This window comes from Dipodomys ordii, unplaced genomic scaffold (assembly GCF_000151885.1).
Source record: "Dipodomys ordii isolate 6190 unplaced genomic scaffold, Dord_2.0 Scaffold35, whole genome shotgun sequence".
Lineage (NCBI taxonomy): Eukaryota > Metazoa > Chordata > Mammalia > Rodentia > Heteromyidae > Dipodomys > Dipodomys ordii.
Window position 1 is genome coordinate 1,086,448 of NW_012267251.1, and position 21,518 is coordinate 1,107,965.

Sequence of the window (21,518 nt, forward strand, 5' to 3'; positions counted from 1 at the left end):
AAGGATACAGTCTTCTTCCTGGAAATAGGACTCTGCTACCTGTTAAAAACAGAAAATCAGAATTAAGTTAATATTTAGGTTTACAAGAAAATTCAGAAGAAATACAGATCTGGAAACTGAGTGTTTTGACATGAAACTAAGACTTAGTTAGCCTATCCACCATTGTAGGCACAGGACACTCTTGAAGGCCTGCTCATTTCAAGCAAAGCAAGTATGAGCCTGTCCTTTGCATTGTATTAAAAGACATTACAAACCGCCCTTATTGGTCAGAATGAGAAAATGGCACATGCATTTATGAAGGTATACTATGAATAGACTGAAAAGCAGAAATGCGTCCTGTCACGTGAGACCCTATCACCTCACGCATCCCATCCCATTCCACAAGTTCCACCTGAAGCTCTCAAGGGACATGGACTTTTAGTTGTATTTTGATAGTTTTAAAAAGGTCAGGCCAGGAAGTAAAGCTGTGGCTCAAGTGATAGCATGCTAGCCTTGGCCAAAAAAAGCCCAGGAACAGTGCCCAGTGCCCAGGTCCTGACTTTAAGCCCCAGGACCAGCACAAAAAAGAAAGATGGGGGTGGGAGGTGGGGTGGTGGAGGAAGGGAAGGAGCGAGGGAGGGAGGGAGGTAGGAAAGGGGGGAAGGGAAGGAAGGAAGAAAGGGAAAGAAAGAGAAAAAGAAAGGAAGAGAAAGAAAGAGAAAGAAAAGAAAGGTCAGGCTAGTAGATTACAGAAGTAGCTCAGTGTAGAGGAGTTGTCTAGTATGTGTGATGTCTTGGGTTTGATCACACACACACACACGCACGCACGCACGCACGCACGCACGCACCCACCAGGTGCTGGTAGATTATGCCCTTGTCCTAGACATTCAGGAAGCTGACATCTGAGAATCACAATTCAAAGCCAGCCTGGGCTTTCCTAGTCTGTGGGACTCTCTCTCCAATTAACCAATAAAAAGCAGGAAGTAGAGCTGTGGCTCAAGTGGCAGAGTGCTAATCTTGAGCAAAAAAGCTCAGAGATAGAACCCAGGCTGATAGCACCCAGGACCATGACCACCACCACCACCACCACCACAATCAAAAAAAGGTAAAGAGAAAAAAGAAGAGGCAAGTGTGCTAATCACTGAGCGATAATGTTTAGGATATGCAGAGGGCTGCAGACTGTCGAGTTCAAACATGTAGGAGCCGGTCCCCGTGAAGGCTCATCACTTACAAGACTCAGTCTAAGGCATCTGTAAATTAAGTTTTCTTGAGCGGGGCACACACATCATCCCAGACGAGGCAATACTCTTCTGTGAGCCCAGGAACTAGAGATAGCCTGAGCAACAAGGGTAGATAGTTTACTTATTTATTTATGTCAGTCATGGGGCTTGAACTCTGGTCCTAGGTGCTGTCCTTCAGCTCTTCAGCTCGAGGCTAGCACTCTAAGACTTAAGCCACAGCACCACTTCCAGTTTTCTGGTGGTTAATTGGAGATAAGAGTCTCATGGACTTTCCTGCCTGCGTTGGCTTTGAACTGTGATCCTCAGATCTCAGTCTCCTGAGTAGCTAGGATTATAGGCATGAGCCATCAGCACCTGGCTAGATATTCTATTTATGAATTGACAGTAAAACTAAGTGTTCCCTGATAAGTATTTGCATAAACTGTTGTCATATTTATAACATTTCATACTTTTAAAACTGGGTACTGATGGTTCACACTTATAATCCTAGTTACTCAGGAGGTTGAGATGTGATCATAGTTGTTCAAAACCAGACTAGACAGGAAAGTATATAAAACTCTCAATATGAAGAATAATAAGAGACTTGTTGAACTTATAAATCAGCAGTAAAAGGGAAAAATTTCCCCCAAATATCCTGGTGGAAACAATATATGCTTGGAAGGGAAAAATCTTGCCTACTTTAAATAATTTTAATCTTTTCCCTATGAGCAATGAGGATAACTAGAGCTAATTACCTCTTGTAGTTTTACTATAAATATAAAGGAGATTTATTTTATATTGAAGATTCTGCAAAGGACAAGTTGATTTTTTATGACTTTTATCAACTTATTATTCTGTTATAGAAATATTAGCTAGAACTAACTCAGATCACCAGTATTCACTTACAGTTTTTACCCATGGACTGTGAGGATCAGGTGGCAATGTAGCCGGTGGTGCTGTGACAAATGCTCAGCAGTGAGCTCTGGGGCGTGGAGAGCCCTGACTTGCAGTGCTTGCATGTCTCTGTGCTGTCCATGCTCCCACATGCCTGCTCTGGTGCAACTGTCCATGACTGGTATCAGAGAGCAACAAGTTACCAGTGAGTCCTGTAGCCCCAGCATTCAGGGTTGCACCTAACAGAAATCAGTGCGAACTGTTCCACTATGAACTTCTAGTGTCCCCCTACTAAGCACAGGGCTTAAACTCAGGGCCTGTGCTTGTTCCTGAGCCTTTTTGCTCAAGGCTAGCAGTCTACCACTTGAATCATAGTGCCACTTCCAGGCTTTTCTGTGATTAATTGAAGAATCTCACAGACTTTCCTGCCCAGGCTGGCTTTAAACTGAGACCCTCAGCCTCCTGGGTAGCTGGGATTACAGGCATGAGCCACTAGCACTTGGCTTAAGAGACTGGACACAGTGGTGTACATCTATCATCCCAGCAATGATAAGGTACCTAAAATAGGTGGATTGCAGTCCAAGCACACACCTGGGCAGAAAGCTCAAAAATAACCAGCAAAAACTAGGGCTGGGGCATAGCTCAGTAGTAGAATGCCTGCCTAGCAAAAGCAAGAGCAAGAGCTCTGAGTTCTAATCCTGATACAGAGACAGACAGACAGAGAGGCAAGGGAAAGGGGAGAGGGGAGAGAGAGAGAGAGAGAAGAAAGGATAAGGACAGGCAGAGAGACTGGGAGAGGGAAGGAGAGGGGCAGGGGCTGCTACTTTTCTTAACAAACCTCAATTTCTTCACACGATTCTTCTCTGCATCTGGAGCTTATGGTTCTGCCCCAAACCCAGACGCCTCCTACAGCACTTAGCACCAGGTGTCACCTCGCTGTGTTCCCACGGACATGGGTGTTAATGTCCACTTTAAGATAAGAAAGTTGAGGCTCAAGATATAAAACAACGCATCCAAATCCCTCAGCCGCTGCTACTGAGGCTGGCTCCTACAGGTCACTTGCTTCTAAACTCCTCAGCACTGTGTTCTGCCAGATGCTTTTAGATTCAGACATAGCAAAGAGCAGGGAAAATGGCATCTCTTGTTTTGCTGGACTTACTTGGGGGACACTTTTATAAAGGAAATACTGCCATAGTAGAAGTCCGTTCCCTCCTTCCTCCGGCGCCCCTCCCCCCAAGTAATCCCAGCTGAATATTCAGGAGGCAGGGACAGGAAAATAAGAGGTTTGAGGCCAGCCTGGGCAAAAGTTATTAAGATCCTACCTTAAAAAACAGACTAAAAGTAAAAGGACTAAGGACAAGTGGTAGAATGCCTGACTGTAAGTGTGAGGCCCTGAGTTCAAACCCTTCCACTGGAACAATAACAGTAATGTTATTAATAACAACTAAATTACTGTATTAGGTCAAATGACTTGGATTGATAATGACCTTGTAGGTTACACAGGAATATCCTTCTCCTGGGGAGATACACCTGCAAATATTCAGCAATGACGTGACAAAATGCTTGCAAATTACTTTCAAATATCTCAGTGGGGAGAGGGAGGGCGAACAACTGCCTGAGACAGAAAACACTGAAGTCTGACCGACTGTCAACAACCAGCAAATGTGGGTGAAAGGCAGCGTGCCAACCTGGGAATAACTGAAATGAACACAATGTACCTCCCGACGCTCCACTGCGGGTCCCTTGAGAGGTGACAGGATGTTTTGTATTTCTGCACTGAGGATGCTACCACCAGCTGATTCCTGTTGCTCTAGGTCTCAGTCTATTGAAGTCCTTAGCACCGATTTGCCGATCCTCAGCCCTGACCTCTACAATCAATCTTTGAGTGGTTGAGGTAAGAGTAGAATTGTGTTGCTCTGTATTTAGCATTTATTTGGATTCTGCTGTGCACCAAACCCTGCATTATTTGCTTTTTCATGCACTGACTCATTTAATACACTGCAACGTTCCAGAAGAAGAGCCCCAACCACTTGGCTCATCGGTGGTAGAACCAAGCCTGTGCTTCTAAAACAGGAGACAGTGCTGACAGTTCGGAAGCACCACCTACAGGACTTAGTAATCTGGGTTATTTCTGGGAGATGGGGAGGAATTCTGAGACATAAAAAAGTTAAACAACCTTCATTATCAACTCTCTGCCTACAAACCTATCCCTTATACATTAGATCTGCTTCTGTGACGGAACTGCCTGCGGTAGAAAATGCCATTCCTACCTCCAATAAAGCAACACGGTAATTCGCCATTTCCCTCTTGTACTAAAAGTCCTTCACCTCATTCCAAACACTAGGGAAATTGATAGCCAACTGACCCATTTGGCAATGACCAACTTTTTGTGAACTTTGTTTTCTCAGCATTTCTTCTTCATGTTTTTCCCATACTTAAAAAAAAAAAAAAAGCCAGGCACTCATGGCTCAAACCGGCAATCCTAGCTACTCAGGAGACAGATGTGAGGATCACTGTTTGAATCCAGCACAGGAAGGAGAATCTGTAAGATTCTTATCTTTACTAAACTACCAAAAAGCCAGAAGTGGAGCTGGGGTTCAAGTGGTAGAGTGTTATCTTTGAGCACAAAAGCTCAAGGATAGTGCCCAGGCCCAGAGTTCCAGCCTCAAGTCAGGCACCAGTAAATCATGCCTGCAATCCTACCAACTTGATTCTATCTTGATTCAAAGCCAGGCTGGGCAGAAATGTCTGTGAGACTCCATCTCTAATTAGCAGCAAAAAAAAGCTGGTCTGGGAGTATGGCTCATATGGTACAGTGTCAGCTGGGAGCAGAAGGAGGCCCCACTACCACACCCACACACCAGGAGCTTATGCTGGTAATTCTAGCTACTTTGGAGGCTAAGAATGGTGGTTTACAAGAGGCCCTATCTCAAAAATAACCATCAAAACACTAGAGTTTTGGCACTGGCCTCGCAAGCAAGCTAAACAAGCACAAGTCTGAGTTCAATCCCTAGACTGGAAACAACAACAACAACAACAACAAACCCTAAATACGCCAGCAGCTGGTGGCTCACACCTATCATCCTAGCTACTCAAGAGGCTGAGATCTGAGGATCACGGTTCAAAGCCAGCCCAGGCAGGAAGGTCTGTGAGATAAACTACTCAGAAAAACTGGAAGTGGCACTGTCACTCAAGTGGTAGAGTGGTAGACTTGAGCTGAAGAGCTCAGGGACAGCACCTAGGCCCAGAGTTTAAGCCCCATAACCAACAAAAAAAATCAAAACCATTAGCCTGGCTCACACCTGTAATCCTAGCTACTCAGGAGGCTGAGACCTGAGGATCAAGGTTCAAAGCCAGCCCGGGCAGGAAAATCCGTGAAACTTCTTACCTCCAATAAACTACCAGAAAACTGAAAGTGGTGCTGTAGCTCAGGTGGTAGAGTGCTAGCCTTGAGCTGAAGAGCTGAGGGACAGCGCTCAGGCCCAGAGTTCAAGCCACACGATCGACCAAAAAAAAAAAAAACTAAATAATTAAATATATTTATAGGCTTAATACAAACAAATAAGCATTGTTTTGGAGATAGATCTCACTCTGTAGCCTGGCTGAGTCTCTTGCCTTTGCTGCTGAGTACTAGGATTGCAGATATCTGCTATTATGCTCACACTCCCATTGGAATATTGAAGTAAACTTTGGGCATTATGTCAATTTTTCTCCAAATACTTGCACAGGAATTATCCAAGAACAAGGAGAATCTATACAACCTATCATGACATCATCCACATCTAGAAATGATACCGCATTACAATATTCTATTTCATTTGCAGCTGATACTCAACTTTCTCACAGGTTGTTTTAGAAGCAGATGCACTAAAGTCAAGTTCTAGCACAAGTGCTATGAGGAGCTTTTCTTGGTGATGAAATCTTAGTTGCCCAGCCGAGAGCAGCCCTGCCTAAGGTTACAGATTGCCTGACTGACTGATTGTGCTGACCCTGGGGCTTGAACTCAGGGTCTGGGTGCTATCCTGAGCTTGTCTTGCTCAAAGTGTAGCATAATTGATAAAAAATAAAAATAAATAACACAGAAGTAAATGAGATAAAAAGGATAACTTCTCTATTCTGTATACCAATTATACGAATGGTTTTCTGGTCGGTCTTGGGGCTTGAGCTCTGGGCCTGGGCACTGTCCATCAGCTCTTCAGCTCAAGGTGAGTGCTCTACCACTTGAGCTACAGTGCCACTTCCAGTTTTCTGGTGGTTAATTGGAGATAAGAGTCTCATGGACTTTCCAACCTGGGCTGGCTTTGAACTGTGATCCTCAGATCTCAGCTTCCTGAGTAGCTAGGATTATAGGCGTGAGCTACCGGGCCTGGCGTCAAGTATTTAAAGTTTTTCTGAATGAGCTCTTATGGAACAAGGCTTCCTACTTGTTGTCCTAACGGCCTCCCATTCTCCAGTTTACCCTGCAGTCACTACACACTGGTGTCTGGAGCTGGGGAATATGTGGCTCAGTGGTAGAGTGCTGCCCAGCACGCACAAGCTCTGGTTTTGATCCCCATCTGACATTCTCATTAAAAGTTCCCAGTTCCTACTGTCACGTCCCTTTTCCACCTCAGTCATGGCTCTCAGGGCTGATTTCTTTTCTGGTACAGTCACCTAATGAGGGAGTACCTGTCAGCCCAGACAACCTGGCAGAGCTGCCTGCCTTTCCTTAATGCCACGTGGGCAAATTAGTTCCCGTTTCATTCTGCTGGATCTTGTACATGTCTACTCTGGAGAATTCTACACTCTACAACTCTTACTTAGTCCACAGTGCTTTGTTAAGGGTGCTCCCTATTGCAAGTCTGTTGGTTCTCCAGTGATTAGCTTTGGCTTGTGGTACCCAGTCGGGCTCAGCAAGCCTTGTGGCATTGCCCCTCCCCCCCCCGTTTATACACAGCAGAATCACTGAGTAAGAGCAGCTGGTCACTGTGCAAGCTGCAGATCATCCACGGCTCCTGTGTGACCCAGAGAGTGACCCACAGGGCTTTCCCAGGCTCAGACCCAGGGTCACTTCACTCAGCACAGATAGAAGATGGATTTGGTTCTGGAAAACTGGGTTTTGGATTACTGCAAACACTGAAGTGGGTTTTGGTGAGGCTGGAAGTGAAGGGTCAGGGTGGTACCTGATGGAGCCAGAGGGGAAGAGCTCTGGAGTCCACCTGCTCAAGCCCGCCACGTATGAGTGAAAGCAGAGGCTGCAGAACTGGCTTGGGGGTGTCAGCCGCCTCCTCAGCAGCGGCAGCAGGGGCTGCACTCACTGTCTTCGCTTGTGTGGGACACGCAGCATTTCCTACAGAACGGAAAGGAATACATGCCTGGGTTAGGAAAAACGCCCACCACAGAGGAGCACAATAAAACCAAACAGTTATGTTTAGTAATAGTAAAACCTCCAAATAAAACTAGCCATATTAAACACAACAGAAACCACAAGTTGTTGTCTTTAGTAAGGTTGTGACATCTTATTGCTGCTATTAACATACATGTAAACCACTTATGCAAAATTACAATGGAGAATATTAATGAAGAGATTCAACAAAAGTATGGGGCTAAAGTGGCGCTGTGGCTCAAGTGGTAGAGTGCTAGCCTTGAGCTGAAGAGCTCAGGGACAGCCAGGCCAGGCCCAGAGTTCAAGCCCCACGACCGATAAAAAAACAAAAAACAAAAAATGAAAGTATGGGGCAAAAAGCTGATCAAAAGCTGGGTGTGAGCCGGGCGCTGGTGGCTCACGCCTGTAATCCTAGCTACTCAGGAGGCTGAGATCTGAGGATCGCAGTTCAAAGCCAGCCCGGGCAGAAGAGACCGTGAGACTCCTATCTCCAATAAACCACCAGAAAACCGGAAGTGGCGCTGTAGCTCAAGTGGTAGAGCGCTCGCCTTGAGCTGAAGAGCTGAGGGACAGCGCCCAGGCCCAGAGTTCAAGCCCCACGACTGACAAAAAAAAAAAAAAAAAAGCTGGGTGTGGGGGGGCTGGGAAGGTGGCTCAGAGGTAGAGCGCTTGCCTTGCATGCTCAAGGCCCTGGGTTCGATTCCTCAGCACCACATAAGCAAAAAGAAAAAAGCCGGAAGTGGCGCTGTGGCTCAAGTGGTAGAGCACTAGCCTTGAGCTGAAGAGCTGAGGGACAGTGTCCAGGCCCAGAGTTCAGGCCCCATGACTGACCAAAAAAAAAAAAAAAAAAAAGCTGGGTGTGGGCCAGGCGCGGCGGCTCCTGCCTTCAGCCTAGCCACTCAGGCAGCTGAGATAGAAGCCAGCCTAGGCAGGAAAATCCTTAAAACTCCAATTAACCACCAGAAAGCTGGCTTAAGGGATAGAATACTAGCCTTGAGAACAAAAGTGCAGGGACAGTATCCCAGGCCTTAGTTCAAGCCCCAGGATACAGGAGGGACACACACACACCACACACACACACACACACACACAGCTACGCAAGCCCCAGGATACAGGAGGGACACACACACACACACACACACACACACACACACACACACACACACAGCTACGCAAGCCCCAGGATACAGGAGGGACACACACACACACACAGGGGAACAATGCTGGGTATGGTGGGACACATTTGTGATCTCAACACTAGCTGGGATAGGAGGATCATGAATTATAACCCAGATGTTAAAAAACAAACAAACAAACACACACCAAAAACCTGACCAAAAAGAGTACCTATAATTTGGCATTCTTTCTTTCCCAAATTAAAAGCCAGAACAGACCTAGAAGGTAAATACATTGCCCTGTGAAGGAGCTGAAGAAGTTGAGTCTTTCTTTTTAAAATATGGTCAGGTAACATTAGAATTCATCATTCATTCCAGATCCCAGTTTGGGGAAGAGAGCTTTCTGAGGCCAGAGCTTAAAGCCAGTGAAATGGTTTTTCCACTAAACACAAGTAATTCAAACTTCTGAAAAATCATTGATAAATGATTCTTGGTCCAAAGCTACTAAGCTCTGCCTCACTTTCAGTCTTCAATCATCGCAAGTGAGAGCCTCCAGCTGGCGGTCCAGCACACAGGGTGTGCATGGCAGTCCAGGCCGCCCCACCTCCAGTGCGCCCGGCTCGCTTTCCTCTGCCCTCCAAATAAGCTCACTGCTCTGTTCTGGTCAAATTGGTCTTTTCCTCATCTCACTAGTAAAATACTCTGCACAAAAAACTTCTCTATTTTTACATGTTGTAAACTTCAACTGATTGCATGGAGGACTTGCAACTTCACAGGTCTCACAGGTGCATGTGTGTCAGTGCTTCTTCATCACAGCCCCCGTTCCTATGCAAGCTGCTCCTCACCCCAGATTCATTTCAGATGTCCCGCTTCTATTTTTTCACATATGTATATTGAATCTTCTGATGGGGAATAGAGGTAAATACCTACTTTTAATATAACTTCTGAAAAAAAAACTGGTAACTGTGAGCTTTCTTCAAATATATCCAGCATATTAGTACTTGGTTGTTTAAGTCGAGTTAATTACTGCTTACTGGAGATGAATTTTGAAGTAAAGGAGGCTGTGTCTTCTCACTGTTGTCCAGTCACAGTACTACACCCAAGACATTTAGCCTCACATGCACTATGGGAAAGACAGCTTCTCATACGCTGTTCACCTCAGTTAAACTCTTCCCACGTAGTTATTAGTATACGGCTCCAAACTTCTTTGTAAAATAAAAAAAGGTGAAACTTCATAACGTTCATTTTCAGCACAAGAGAGATAAACTCCTTGAGGATGTTTATCACAAAGGGGACCCCTCTCCCTGCCAACGATAAGGAGAAAGGATGGAATTGGAGAGACATTTCCCGAAAAAGGAAAAAACAAAAAAGGTCCTGAACAGATGCAGGGTGATTCTCTCATTTGACAGGGCACCAGCCAAGAATACAAGGCCCCGATTTCAAACTCCAGAACCAAAGAGGAGGTGAGTATTAAAATACTTAGCTTATTACTCACTAACACTGTTTGTGCATGACTGAACTTGGTTTTGTTTCTGTCTCACCAGCAGTAACATACAGTATGCAGGCTTTTCAGGTTGCTTCTTTCACTTAGCAATGGGCATTTCAGTTTCCTTCGCATCTTTTCATGGCTTAATAATTCATTCCTTTTTTTGGTTGTGGAGCTTGAACTCTGGGCCTGGGCACTGTCCCTGAGGTCTTCAGCTCAAGGCTAGCACTCTATTACTTGAGTCACAGCGCCACTCCCGGCTTTTTCTGCTTATGTGGTGCTGAGGAATGGAACCCAGGGCTACATGCATGCAAGGCAAGTGCTCTACCACTAAGCCACATACCTAGCCCCTCATTCCTTTTTTTAAGTACTGAATATTTCATGGAATTGTGTTTTGCTAGTACTAGGGTTCCAACTGAAGAGCTTAGGGCTGACTAGGCAGGCATTTCTATTATTTGAGTCTTACCCCTACACCTTTTTCTTTTTTTCTTTTTTTTGTCGGTCATGAGGCTTGAACTCTGGGCTTGGGTGCTGTCCTTGTGCTCTTTAGCTCAAGGCGAGGGCTCTAACACTTGAGCCACAGCGCCACTTCTTGTTTTCTAGTGCTTTATTGGAGATAAAAGTCTCATAGACTTTCCTGCCTGGGCTGGTTTTGAACTGCGATCCTCAGATCTCAGACTCCTGAGTAGCTAGGATGACAGGTGCCCGGCTCCTACACCTTTTTCAAATATGACACTGTATAGTGTTTTTGCCTAAACTGGTCTGGACCACACCCTCCTATTTACATATCCCACATAGATGGAACAAGAATGCACCCCTTGAAATGGGGTCACATTAACTTTTTGCCGAGGTAGAAAAACCCCTTTTTGCCTATCTCCAGTTCCTGAGTATTGGGAGTCTAGGTGTGAGGCATTGTGCCCTGCTCCATGGACTTGATTTTCATATAGGCAGTAGAAGACAAAATTATAGTAAGTGAACTGACACCTTTATATAATGTTCTAAAAAATTTAAAAATAATATTAATATAGCACTCACAATACAAAAGCCTTCTTAAAAAATAAATCCAACTGGGCACCAGTGACTCATGTCTGAAATCCTAGCTACCTAGGAAATTGAGATCTGAAGATCCCAATTTGAGGCCATTGAGGGCAGGAAAGTTCATGAGACTCTTATCTCCAATTAACCACCAAAAAATTAAGAGTTGTGGCCCAAGGGTTAGAGCACTATCCTTGAATACAAAAGCTTAGGGAGAGTGCTCAGGGCCCTACATTCAAGCCCTATTCAGCAAAACATAAATTAAAATAAATCTAGCCTGGTACCAGTGGCTCAGCTTATAATCCTAGCTACTCAGGAGGCTGAAATCTGAGGATGTAGGTTCAAAGCCAGCCTGTACAGGAAAGTCCATGAGATTCTCATCTTCAATTAATCACCTAAAAAGACTGGAAGTAGAACTGTCGTCTTAATTGGTAGAACTTTTTTTTTTTGGGTCCGGTTGTGGGGCCTGAACTCTGGGCCTGGACGCTGTCCCTCAGCTCTTCAGCTCAAGGTTATCACTTGAGCCACAGCGCCACTTCTGGCTTTTTTCTTTTTGCTTATGTGGTGCTGAGGAATCAAACCCAGGGCCTCAGGCATGCAAGGCAAGCGCTCTACCACTGAGCTACCTTCCTAGCCCTTAATTGGTAGAACTTTGACTGGTAGCTTTGTGCTAAAATGCTAAAAGAAAGTGCCCTGGCTTTGAGTTCAAACTCAGAGCTAAGTTTATTTTGTACTAAAATTCCTTATAATATGTAATGGTTTTCCATTAAAGATATATAGTTAAGGAAGAAAACCAAATGAAAATGTGAGCTGCCACATGCCATTACTCCTTTATTATAAATTTCCCTTCTGTACATCCAATAGATTTACATTGCCATGTTTGAACCATACCACTGGAAGGAAACAAAAAATCCTTTTCCCCTTCTCTGTCAAACCCAAGTGAACTATCATTGAAACTATCCATTCAGCAAAACGGTGGTGCTATTTATGTTTTATAGACTGTGACGGGCAAATTCATGAGTCCCAATTTGGTGTAACACCTGTCAAATTCATCAAGTTCTAAAATGAGGATTACAGTTTTACTGTTTTTAAAAAAAGAAAGATGCAAAAGTATCTTTATTCACAAATGCCATAATAGACCATGAGGAATATACAAACAAATTAATGAAACTAATGAGTATAACAAATGTGTAATATATATGATAAATACACAAAAATCAATTACATCATTATATATTTGCAAAACAAATTATAAATGAAATTTTAAACGCTGTCTCCAAATATTGGTGAAATAACCTAAAATGCAACAAAAATTCAAATTTACACTTGTTCTCAGGGTCCAGAACAATTAGTTGTTTCATTAAAACTGTCATTTATCTAAATCCTATGTTGGTTCTGACAAATGCTCAGCTAGGAATATAATCCTGGCCATGCAAGAAGTATTCTGTAGAGCAATACAGAATACTCCATCTTAAAACATTAGGAACAGATCCTGTCCTCCCTCTAATGATCTAGCATGGTCTGCCACCTGAGAACAGCCACTTCCTGTTATGCTAAGGGAGAATGAATGATATGACACTTGAATTAAAGGCAGAACCTTACAGTTGTACCTTAGGTAGGAAGGGATCAGGGGAAAGAACACTTGCCACAAGGTGGGGAAGATGTACCTAGAAGACAGCAAGGCCTAGGGATAGACAGTGGCAATGGTTTTATGTCAGATGACAAGCTAAGTTGATGGAGGGGTGGGGGTCTGCAAAGGGAAGGGCCGCACAAGATCTGACGCATTTTCATCTGTATACTACCACCTGGAGTCTGGGTGCCTTTGTTTATGCTGTCCCCTCTGCCTAGAGGGTCAGCTCTTGTGAGGTACCACTGCAACTTCAGGGCTTAACAGTGCCTCACACTTAGCAGGTATACAAAGACTTCCTGGAGAAAGAAGGTGTTGGTATATATCATAGAGTATAGCAAACACTATGCTATAAAAAAGGATGAAACAAATCTCAAAATGCAAGACAAAATAACTGAAATTCACCAAACCTGTGAGTGTGGCCTCTGAAGTCAGGCTGACTGGGCCTGAGTCCCACATCTACCACTGTCTAGCTCTGTGAGGCTGGGCAAGCTAACCCTTCACTTCCCCATAGGTTAAATTAAAATGGGACCCTGCTAACGAAGTACATTTAAATACATAGAAATAGAAATCTCTTCAAATTGTTCACAGTTCTGCTACTTTGCAACATGAGGTTGAGTTTTGTGAAGGTGGTTACTGGGAAACAACTATATTTGCTGCTTTTATAAAAATACTTTCTTTAACAAAGTATTGGTGGGGGTGGAGTGAGGTTTTCACTGAATCCAAATCTCATTACTATTCAGAGACAACTATGGAAATCACCCAACCCCACTGCTTCCCTTGGGTGTGACCCACCTACCTCTTCTGGGATCATGTTTTGTCTTGCTGAGGCTAATGTAAGAGCTGCTGGCAGAAATGTGGCTACCTACACACTCAGAGGTAAAGTATGCTTAGTAATGATTCTTAGGCCAATTCTGACAAGCCAATATAAAACACACTTTAAAACTCAGCAAAGTGAGGCAGCATGGTGTAACAGTTAGCAAGAGACTTAGGCCAGGGATCAAGTCTGGGATCAGGGACCAGGTCTGGGATCAAGTTCTGAGGCAGTCACCTATCGGCAATGTGACTGGCATTGGGATAATTGATCCTTCTGTGCTTCAGCTTCTTCCTCCAGGAACTGGGATTATTGCAGAAATGCTTCACAAGGATTACAGGAAATAATCCATACAGGCACGTATGTATGGCTAATTACAGTATTTTAAGTATTCAATACATGGTATGTATAGTATGTCAGCAAATACCTGTGTGGCTGGCATATGTCACTTTCAAGATATGTTCAAGAACTTGGGTTAAAATTTGACAAATTGAACACTCAATCCCTATTTGTCCCTTACACTAAGAGGATTTTTATGATCATACTTTTAAAACACAACCTAACATTTTAGCCATTTTGAAGTCTGTAAAATAGTAGAATTAAACATATTCATAGTGATATGCAGCCATGAACACTATGCATTCCCAGAACATTTCATTGTGCCAAGCAGAGACTCTGCCCATTAAGAAGTGCCATACTCTCCTCAGTCAGCCTTGGGGCTGTCTATTCCACTTGCTGTCTCTATGAATTTTCCCGATCTAAGAACCTCACATCCATGGAATGATGTAGTATTTGTCTTTTTGTGTGTAGCCTGTGGCTTATCCAAACTGCAGCACACACCCGTGCCTCATTCCCTCCAAAGTGGGATCCTATCGAGAGCGTGTGCACACCACAGGTTGTCTGTCTGTCCTTCTGTCAGTGATGTCGAGCTTGTGTCTGCATTTGTCCGCCATTATCTGAGCTATGACACAGGGTGTACAAGATCTGCCTACATCCTCACTTTGAGTTCATTTCAGCTCATTTCAGTGTATAGCTAGAAGCTGAATGGCTGGATTAGAGAACACTAATTCTATGTTTATCTTTGCAGGAACTGCACAATGTTTTCCTGGACATGTATGGTTGAAAATTTCTTAACCACTGTCTTAGACTTTAATATTTCTGTTTTTTCTTTACCTCTAAAACAGATACATTACTATTTCCCCCAGATTATTTGACTTTTCTACATCAGTGGCATTCCTATATAAAAGATGCTACTTCCGGGCCTGCTGGCATAGTTCTTACAACTGAAGGAAGCCCTCGTCCCGGGCCATGGGGACATAAGCAAAATGGCAGCTTCTAGTGCCATGGCTCAGAGAAGCACCAAGAAGCAACCAGGACTGTCAGCACTCTGGTAATAAACATAAACATAAAAGGATATTGCTAGATTTGGAAAAAAAGAGTTCAAAAATGGCTGGAAGGTTTTGTGGTGTTTTTCCTTGCTCTGGCCTCAACCCCTTCACCGCTGGACAGCAGTCTGGAGGGCAGGAGCCGGCCGCAGGAAACCCTGGTCCCTGGTTTCAAAGAGGACAGCACAGAGGTCGCTGCAGATCACTGTGTGTATCTGGCGTAACGTGTTTGGCTATCTAAAGGACTGACAGGCTTGCCTCAGTGTCCCCTCTCTCGGAAGACATTCAGAGCAGAATAATAGCAGGTATTGCTGGGAAAGACTGTAAAAATTATGATTCAGTCCTAGATGACCAAGGAAAGCAGGCATGATAGTGCCCATCTGTATTTTCAGCAAGTATGCACTGGCAGGGGGATTCTATGTCACAAAAGGGGGGGAAAAAGACCTAAAAACCAGGAAGGAAGAGCCGGGAAGGAAGTTTCCTTGGGAAGGGTGTGTATATATGGGGAAGTTAAGCAAACACACACAAGTTCAGGATAGAATGAGTGCTTAGCAAAAACTGGAGGATACCCTGAACTTTTGCCACTGGGTGGTCTCAAGCTGATCAAGCAGGAAGTGCAAGCTGAGGCGTGGCCAGCACACCTTGAATCCACAAAGACTGCAGAGGAACATGGTCTAAGACTCCAGCAATCCTGAACAGCCAGCCCTGAGCACCCAGAAGGAGCTCATTTCCAGAGCTACAAATCTGTTCAATAACAAAAACTACTACACCTGGAACAAAGAAGTATTGTTAGTACAACCTATTCAAGCACAGAAACCCAATAGCACAAAATACCCTCCAGGAAGCAAAACCACCCAGACAAAGTGTCTTAAAGCCAGATGCTGATGGCTCATGTCTGTGATCCTGGCTACTTAGGAGGCTGAGATCTCAGGAACTCAGTTCCAAGTCAGACCAGGCAGACAAATCTGAGAGACTCTTATCTCCAATTACACAGGAAAAAGCTGGAAGTTAAGATACGGCTCAAGTAGCAGAGCCCTCGTCTTCAGTGATAAAGCCAAGCAAGAGGTCACGGCCCTGATTTCAAGCCTCAGTACTAGTATCCCTCTCCCCTGCCTAAGAAAAAAAGTCTTAAATATGCTCAAAAGCTTTTCCATGGGAAAATAACCTTAGGATATCCAGGAAACAATATTGAATAAAATTGGAATTTTAAATAGAAATTAGAACAAGGAATGTTTAACATGTGTAAAGACTATCTCTGGGGTGATCAAAGTTTTGAAAAGTGTTGACACATACACCAAATTATTAATGTAATTATGCCCCTAAATTGTATGATGAAATGTCAATCATGTTACACTGGGAAGAGAGGAGTAAAGAAAAGCAAGGACTTCAGATCTGTGGCTTTATGTTCTACTCTGAGTGTTTGTATAACTGAGTTCTTTAATCTGCCCTGGCCAGGAATGCTGTGGAAGCCAGTAAAGCGCCAAACAGGAGCACGTGGTCCACGTATTCCCATAGCTGGGGTCTGTGCCCTGCTCCTTTTCCCCATATTTCCTCACCCTGAAGTTGCTCTTTCTTGTGTATGTACTATTCTAAGGCCTGAGAATTGTCCCTGGGCTTTTGTGCTCAAGGCTAGCGCGCTACCACTTAAGCCACAACTCCATTTCCCGCTTTTTGGGGGTGGTTAATTGGACTTTCCTGTCTGGGCTGTCTGCAAATTATGATCTTCAGATCTCAGCCTCCTGAGTAGTTAGGATTACAACGTGAGCCATCTGTGTTTGCTTATGGTTTGTTCTTAATGGTAGAAAACAGGAAAGAACTTATGGTTAATTATCTTCAACCACTGTCTAACCTTCTCCTTAATTCTAGACACTAGTATTATAAGTGCAATTAAAAAAAAAAAAAGAGCCAAGTCCCTCTGACCTACTTGGGTCAAAGGACGCGTTGGCTGCATTATGTAATTGCAGGTAATCACCAGCTCCACGTGGCACAGCTCCTCCTGTGCCCTCAGGCCACCCCTGAATCCCAGGAGGACGCCACGGTTAGGAGCTGAGGCTGACGTCGGACCTATACTGCCTGCCACATCACCGAGGCAAGGGATCAATTATGCAGCAACACACAGTTCTCTGGCATCCTGGTCCCCACCCCTCCTGGCACAGGCACAAGGTAGGAAGACACAAACAGCTGCTGGGGTTAATATACTGTAGGTATATATGCATCTTAACAGTGACCTGGAGGCCTGGAAATGTGGCTTAGTGGTAGAGAGCTTGCATGCATTAAGCCCTGGGTTTGATTCCTCAGTACCACAGAAAAAGCCAGAAATGGTGCTGTGGTTCAAGTGGTAGGGTACTAACTTTGAGCAAAAGAAGCTCAGGAGGGGCTGGGAAGGTGGCTCGGTGGTAGAGCGCTTGCCTTGCACGCATGAGGCACTGGGTTCGATTCCTTAGCACCACATAAGCAAAAAAAGAAAGAAGCTGGAAGTGGTGCTGTTGCTCAAGTGGTAGAGCGCTAGCTTTGAGTTGAAGAGCTGGGGGACAGTGCCCAGGCCCAGAGTTTAGGCCCCATGACCGGACCCCCCCCCCAAAAAAAATAGCAAAAGAAGCTCAGGGACAGTGCCCAGGCCTTGAGTTCAAGACCCAGGACTGATTGAAAAAAAAAAAAGTGAATTGGGGTTACTTTAGGTGACATCTTGAACCTGACCGGGACTCCTATTTTGAGTGAAGGCTGAAAGACACTCACTTACTAGCTATGATCTCAAGTGCTGTCCAAGCAGACTCTGCACAGCAACATGTACACCTGCCAAGGACACTCCTATTTTCCTCTCTGGCAGATGTCACAAAGGGCATTTCTCTTGGGCAGAAGCAAACCTTCTTTACTGTTTGTTCTGCTGAGCTCTTAAAGAGGCAAAGCTCTGATAAACTTCATGAGAACCTTCAACAAATCACTAAAGCACAGCTTAGATCTGTGAGCCCCTCTTAGAATTTCACTTAAGCACTTCTACCTCTGGCCAGACTATCTTATGCCACAGATCCTATGCATTTTCTCCTTATGGATAAATGGAGATTATGTCAGTAATCAGTGTTAAGGTTTTAAAATCAGTATTTAGATTTTACAAACTGGATTTGAAGAAGTATTTCACAAGATGACTTTCATGAAACTCCGGAGGAACCTAACAAATTGCACAGTAATGAGACTGTAACCAGAGCCCCTCAGTCCAGGCAGACCAAGGTAGGCCCCCTGCGCCTTGGGTTCTGTGGTAGTAAAAGTAGGCACCTGTGGCCAGTCACAGCCTTCTCAACAAGGCCTGCCAACCATCCCTCCATCTGTCACTTTCTAGAGCTTGCTTCGGGCTGTTATCATTTCATATTCAAGGCACAGCCAGTCCACATAAGTCATGCTGTGATTTAGACTCTAAATTACACAGAACATGGCAATTAGCACTAATGTTTGGAAACCCCAATTTTCCTCTTAGAATTTTGATTATATGCTTTTACACTTAACACATTTTCTTAAAATCTAAAAATATGCAAGGGATTTGCCCAAGCATGCATTTTGTTATGCTAATTCACATCCCTTCCCTCCCCTCCCCTCCCCTCCTCTCTTCTCCCCTCCCCTCGTGTCCTGTCCCCTTCCCTTTCCTTTGGTGCTCAGGCTAGCATTCTATCACATGAGCCACAGCTCCATTTTCTGCTTTTTTGGTGCTTAATTGGAGATAAGAGTCACACAGACTGGGGCTGGGAAGGTGGCTCAGTGGTAGAGCACTTGCCTTGCATGCCTGAGGCCCTGGGTTCAATTCCTCAGCACCACATAAGCAGGAAAAAAAAAGCCAGGAGTGGCTCTGTGCTCAAGTGGTAGAGTGCTAGCCTTGAGCTGAAGAGCTGAGGGACAGCGCCCAGGCCCAGAGTTCAGGCCCCACGACCGGACTCAAAAAAAAAAAAAGAAAAGTTGCACAGACTTTTCTGTTCAGGGTAGCTATGAACCATGGTCCTCAGATCTCAGCCTCCTGAGTAGCTAAGATTATAGGTATAAACCATTTTAAATGTTCAAAAGAGTTATACCTTTAGGTTTAGTGTGTGTGAAAACCTAGAGTCTTGTATATTCTTAAACAGCTTTAAAATACAGCCCTAAAATATTCCATTGTCTTTAAACATATTCATCTATATTTATATGTAACTGTGCAGATACTCATAAACTTGTACTGTAAATTTCTTGATTTTTTTTCTAAACGTACATCAGGTCCCTTCTATGTTCAGAAGACAATGACTCTACCCCCAAAAGAACCTCATTCGGTTTAAGATTTTTACCTACTTGAACATATAAAATCTAAAAGATAAAAATGTAGCCCTTTATGTTTTTTTATTTTTATTTTTGTCAGTTGTGGGGCTTGAACTCCGGGCTTGGGCTCTGTCCCTGTGCTCTTCAGCTCAAGGCGAGCACTCTACCACTTGAGCCACATCACCACTTCTCGTTTTCTAGTGGTTTATTGGAGATAAGAGTATCACGGGCTTTCTTGCCTGGGCTGGCTTTGAACTGCGATCCTCAGATCTCGGCCTCCGGAGTAGCTAGGATTACAGGCATGAGCCACCGGCGCCTGGCTAATGTAGCCCTTTAAATGTAAAAAAGCTTCTATAGACTCATTAGAGATGATTCACCAAATTTTAAAGGAGATTATCTCTATGGTTATCTTTGTTCCAAAAGCCTTAAAAGCAATGGCTTAGGTACTAGTAAGAGTTACATATATGGACATGATCATGACACAGATGAAGGCATTTAATTGCAGAAGGGTTCAATCTCACTAAGTGACCTAGAATTAGAAGGTGGACATGTGAAAGCTGAACTGGGTGGTATATGTCTGTGATCCCAGCACTCAGGAGGCTGAGGTGGATCATCTGACCCAAGAGTTCAAGGCCAGCCTGGGAACATAGCAAGAATACATATCCAAAAAATAATGAGTACATTTCTTTTTTAACCATGTCACCCCTACCTTCACTGTCTCCCAGTTTTTCCTTCCTTTCCCCTCCTACAAGTTGGACACTTTATAGTGTCTACTGAGTACACTGCTGCATTTGTTCACTCTTTGTCCCTCCATTTCTGTGTCCCTCTTGTAGGAGGGAAAAAGAAATGTACTCATTACCTGACTTATGAAATGGTAACCCCTATATATCACCTAATAATAAGAAATTAAAAAAATAAATAATAAATACAATTAAAAAAATTGGGACCAGTGGTTTATATACAAATAGCTGCACAAGCAGAACAAGCCAAGACTCTCATTGCCAACTAACCAGCAAAAAAAAAAAAAAGTGGCGGTGTGCTTCAAGCAGAAAAAAACCCAGCAAGAGTACCAGGCCCTATTTCAAGCCCCAGAACTGAATAAAATGACAAAACAAATAAAAACCAGGATTAGAAAGGACAGCATTTCTTTTCTTTTTTCTTTTGTCTTTCATGGGGCTTGAACTCTGGACCTGGCCGCTGTCCCTCAGCTCTTCAGCTCGAGGAGAGCACTCTACCACTTGAGCCACAGTGCTATTTCCAGTTTTCTGGTGGTTCACAGGAGATAAGAGTCTCATGGACTTTCCTGCTGGGGCTGGCTTTGAGCTGCAATCCTCAGATCTCAGCCTCCTGAGTAGCTATGATTACAGGCGTGAGCCACCGGTGACTGGCTTAGGACAGCATTTCTAATCAGCCAAAAAAGTACACAAGAACAGTACACAAGAGGAGGTGTCCTGTGTGCTCCTCTGAGTGTTGTGGGGTGCTGCTGGCAGGAGAGGTGAGCCACACCAGGAGCCCCAGCCGAGCCATACTACGGGTCTCCAGGTCAGCCCATTTTTGGCCAAAAGAAACCAGAAGGTGCCTCTTCCCACAGGTGCCCAGTAACTGGAGGTACAAAAGTTCACAGCTATAAATCTTGACTGCCAAACTATGTACCCCATGAGACAATCTGAATTATTCTTTGCAACCACAGGAGTACAGATAATTAAAACCAGATGTCCTAAAGGAAAGTGACAGCAGGGTGAGGCTCTTTGGCATATGTGGTATACATGCATAAGTAACACAATAACCTCCTCCCCTTTGTACAACTAGTATGCTATCGTATGCTAATAACAAATAATTAAAAATAAAACAGAACCCCATACCTTCCTCCACACTGGCATAAGAAGAATGCTAATAGATGTCCATGCCCGCTATTCACCTACAGAGTACATACAATGGAAAGATTCTACAAAAAGGACTTAAAAACCCTGGTGATAGCAGAGAAAAAAGTCTTAAATTTATGGAGGAAGGAAAGTGCATGTATCTAAAGTACCTAGTGTGGAAATACAATGCATGTCAGTTTTAGCAGAATCTATTACAGTGAAAGATAGGGAACAACTTAAGGAAGAGGTCAAGTGTGATACATCTGTATAGGGACACTGTGGGCGAGTCATAGGCATAGATACGATCCAGCTGGATCTGCACATCTCTGGTGAAAAGAAGGATGTGGAACAGTGTACACAGTGGCCTGGGGGCCTGGCTGTGATGGAGAGAACAGAAATCAGAGCATCACAAAGGTACCTGGCGGCGCCCCCCTGGCAGGGCCTGGCTGTGATGGAGAGAACAG

General features: G+C 44.2%; 1 protein-coding gene across 1 annotated transcript in view; it reads right to left on the reverse strand.

Moving 5' to 3' along the window:
• The window catches only part of Cnst (consortin, connexin sorting protein), a 58,428-nt gene that overhangs the window by 25,421 nt on the left and 11,489 nt on the right, over positions 1–21,518 (reverse strand). Inside the window, exons 2-3 of the mRNA XM_013017283.1 lie at positions 7,256–7,422; positions 9–39 (exon numbers count right to left, since the gene is read on the reverse strand). Coding sequence (XP_012872737.1) covers positions 9–39; positions 7,256–7,422 — 198 coding nt within the window. The remainder of the gene's footprint in view (positions 1–8; positions 40–7,255; positions 7,423–21,518) is intronic.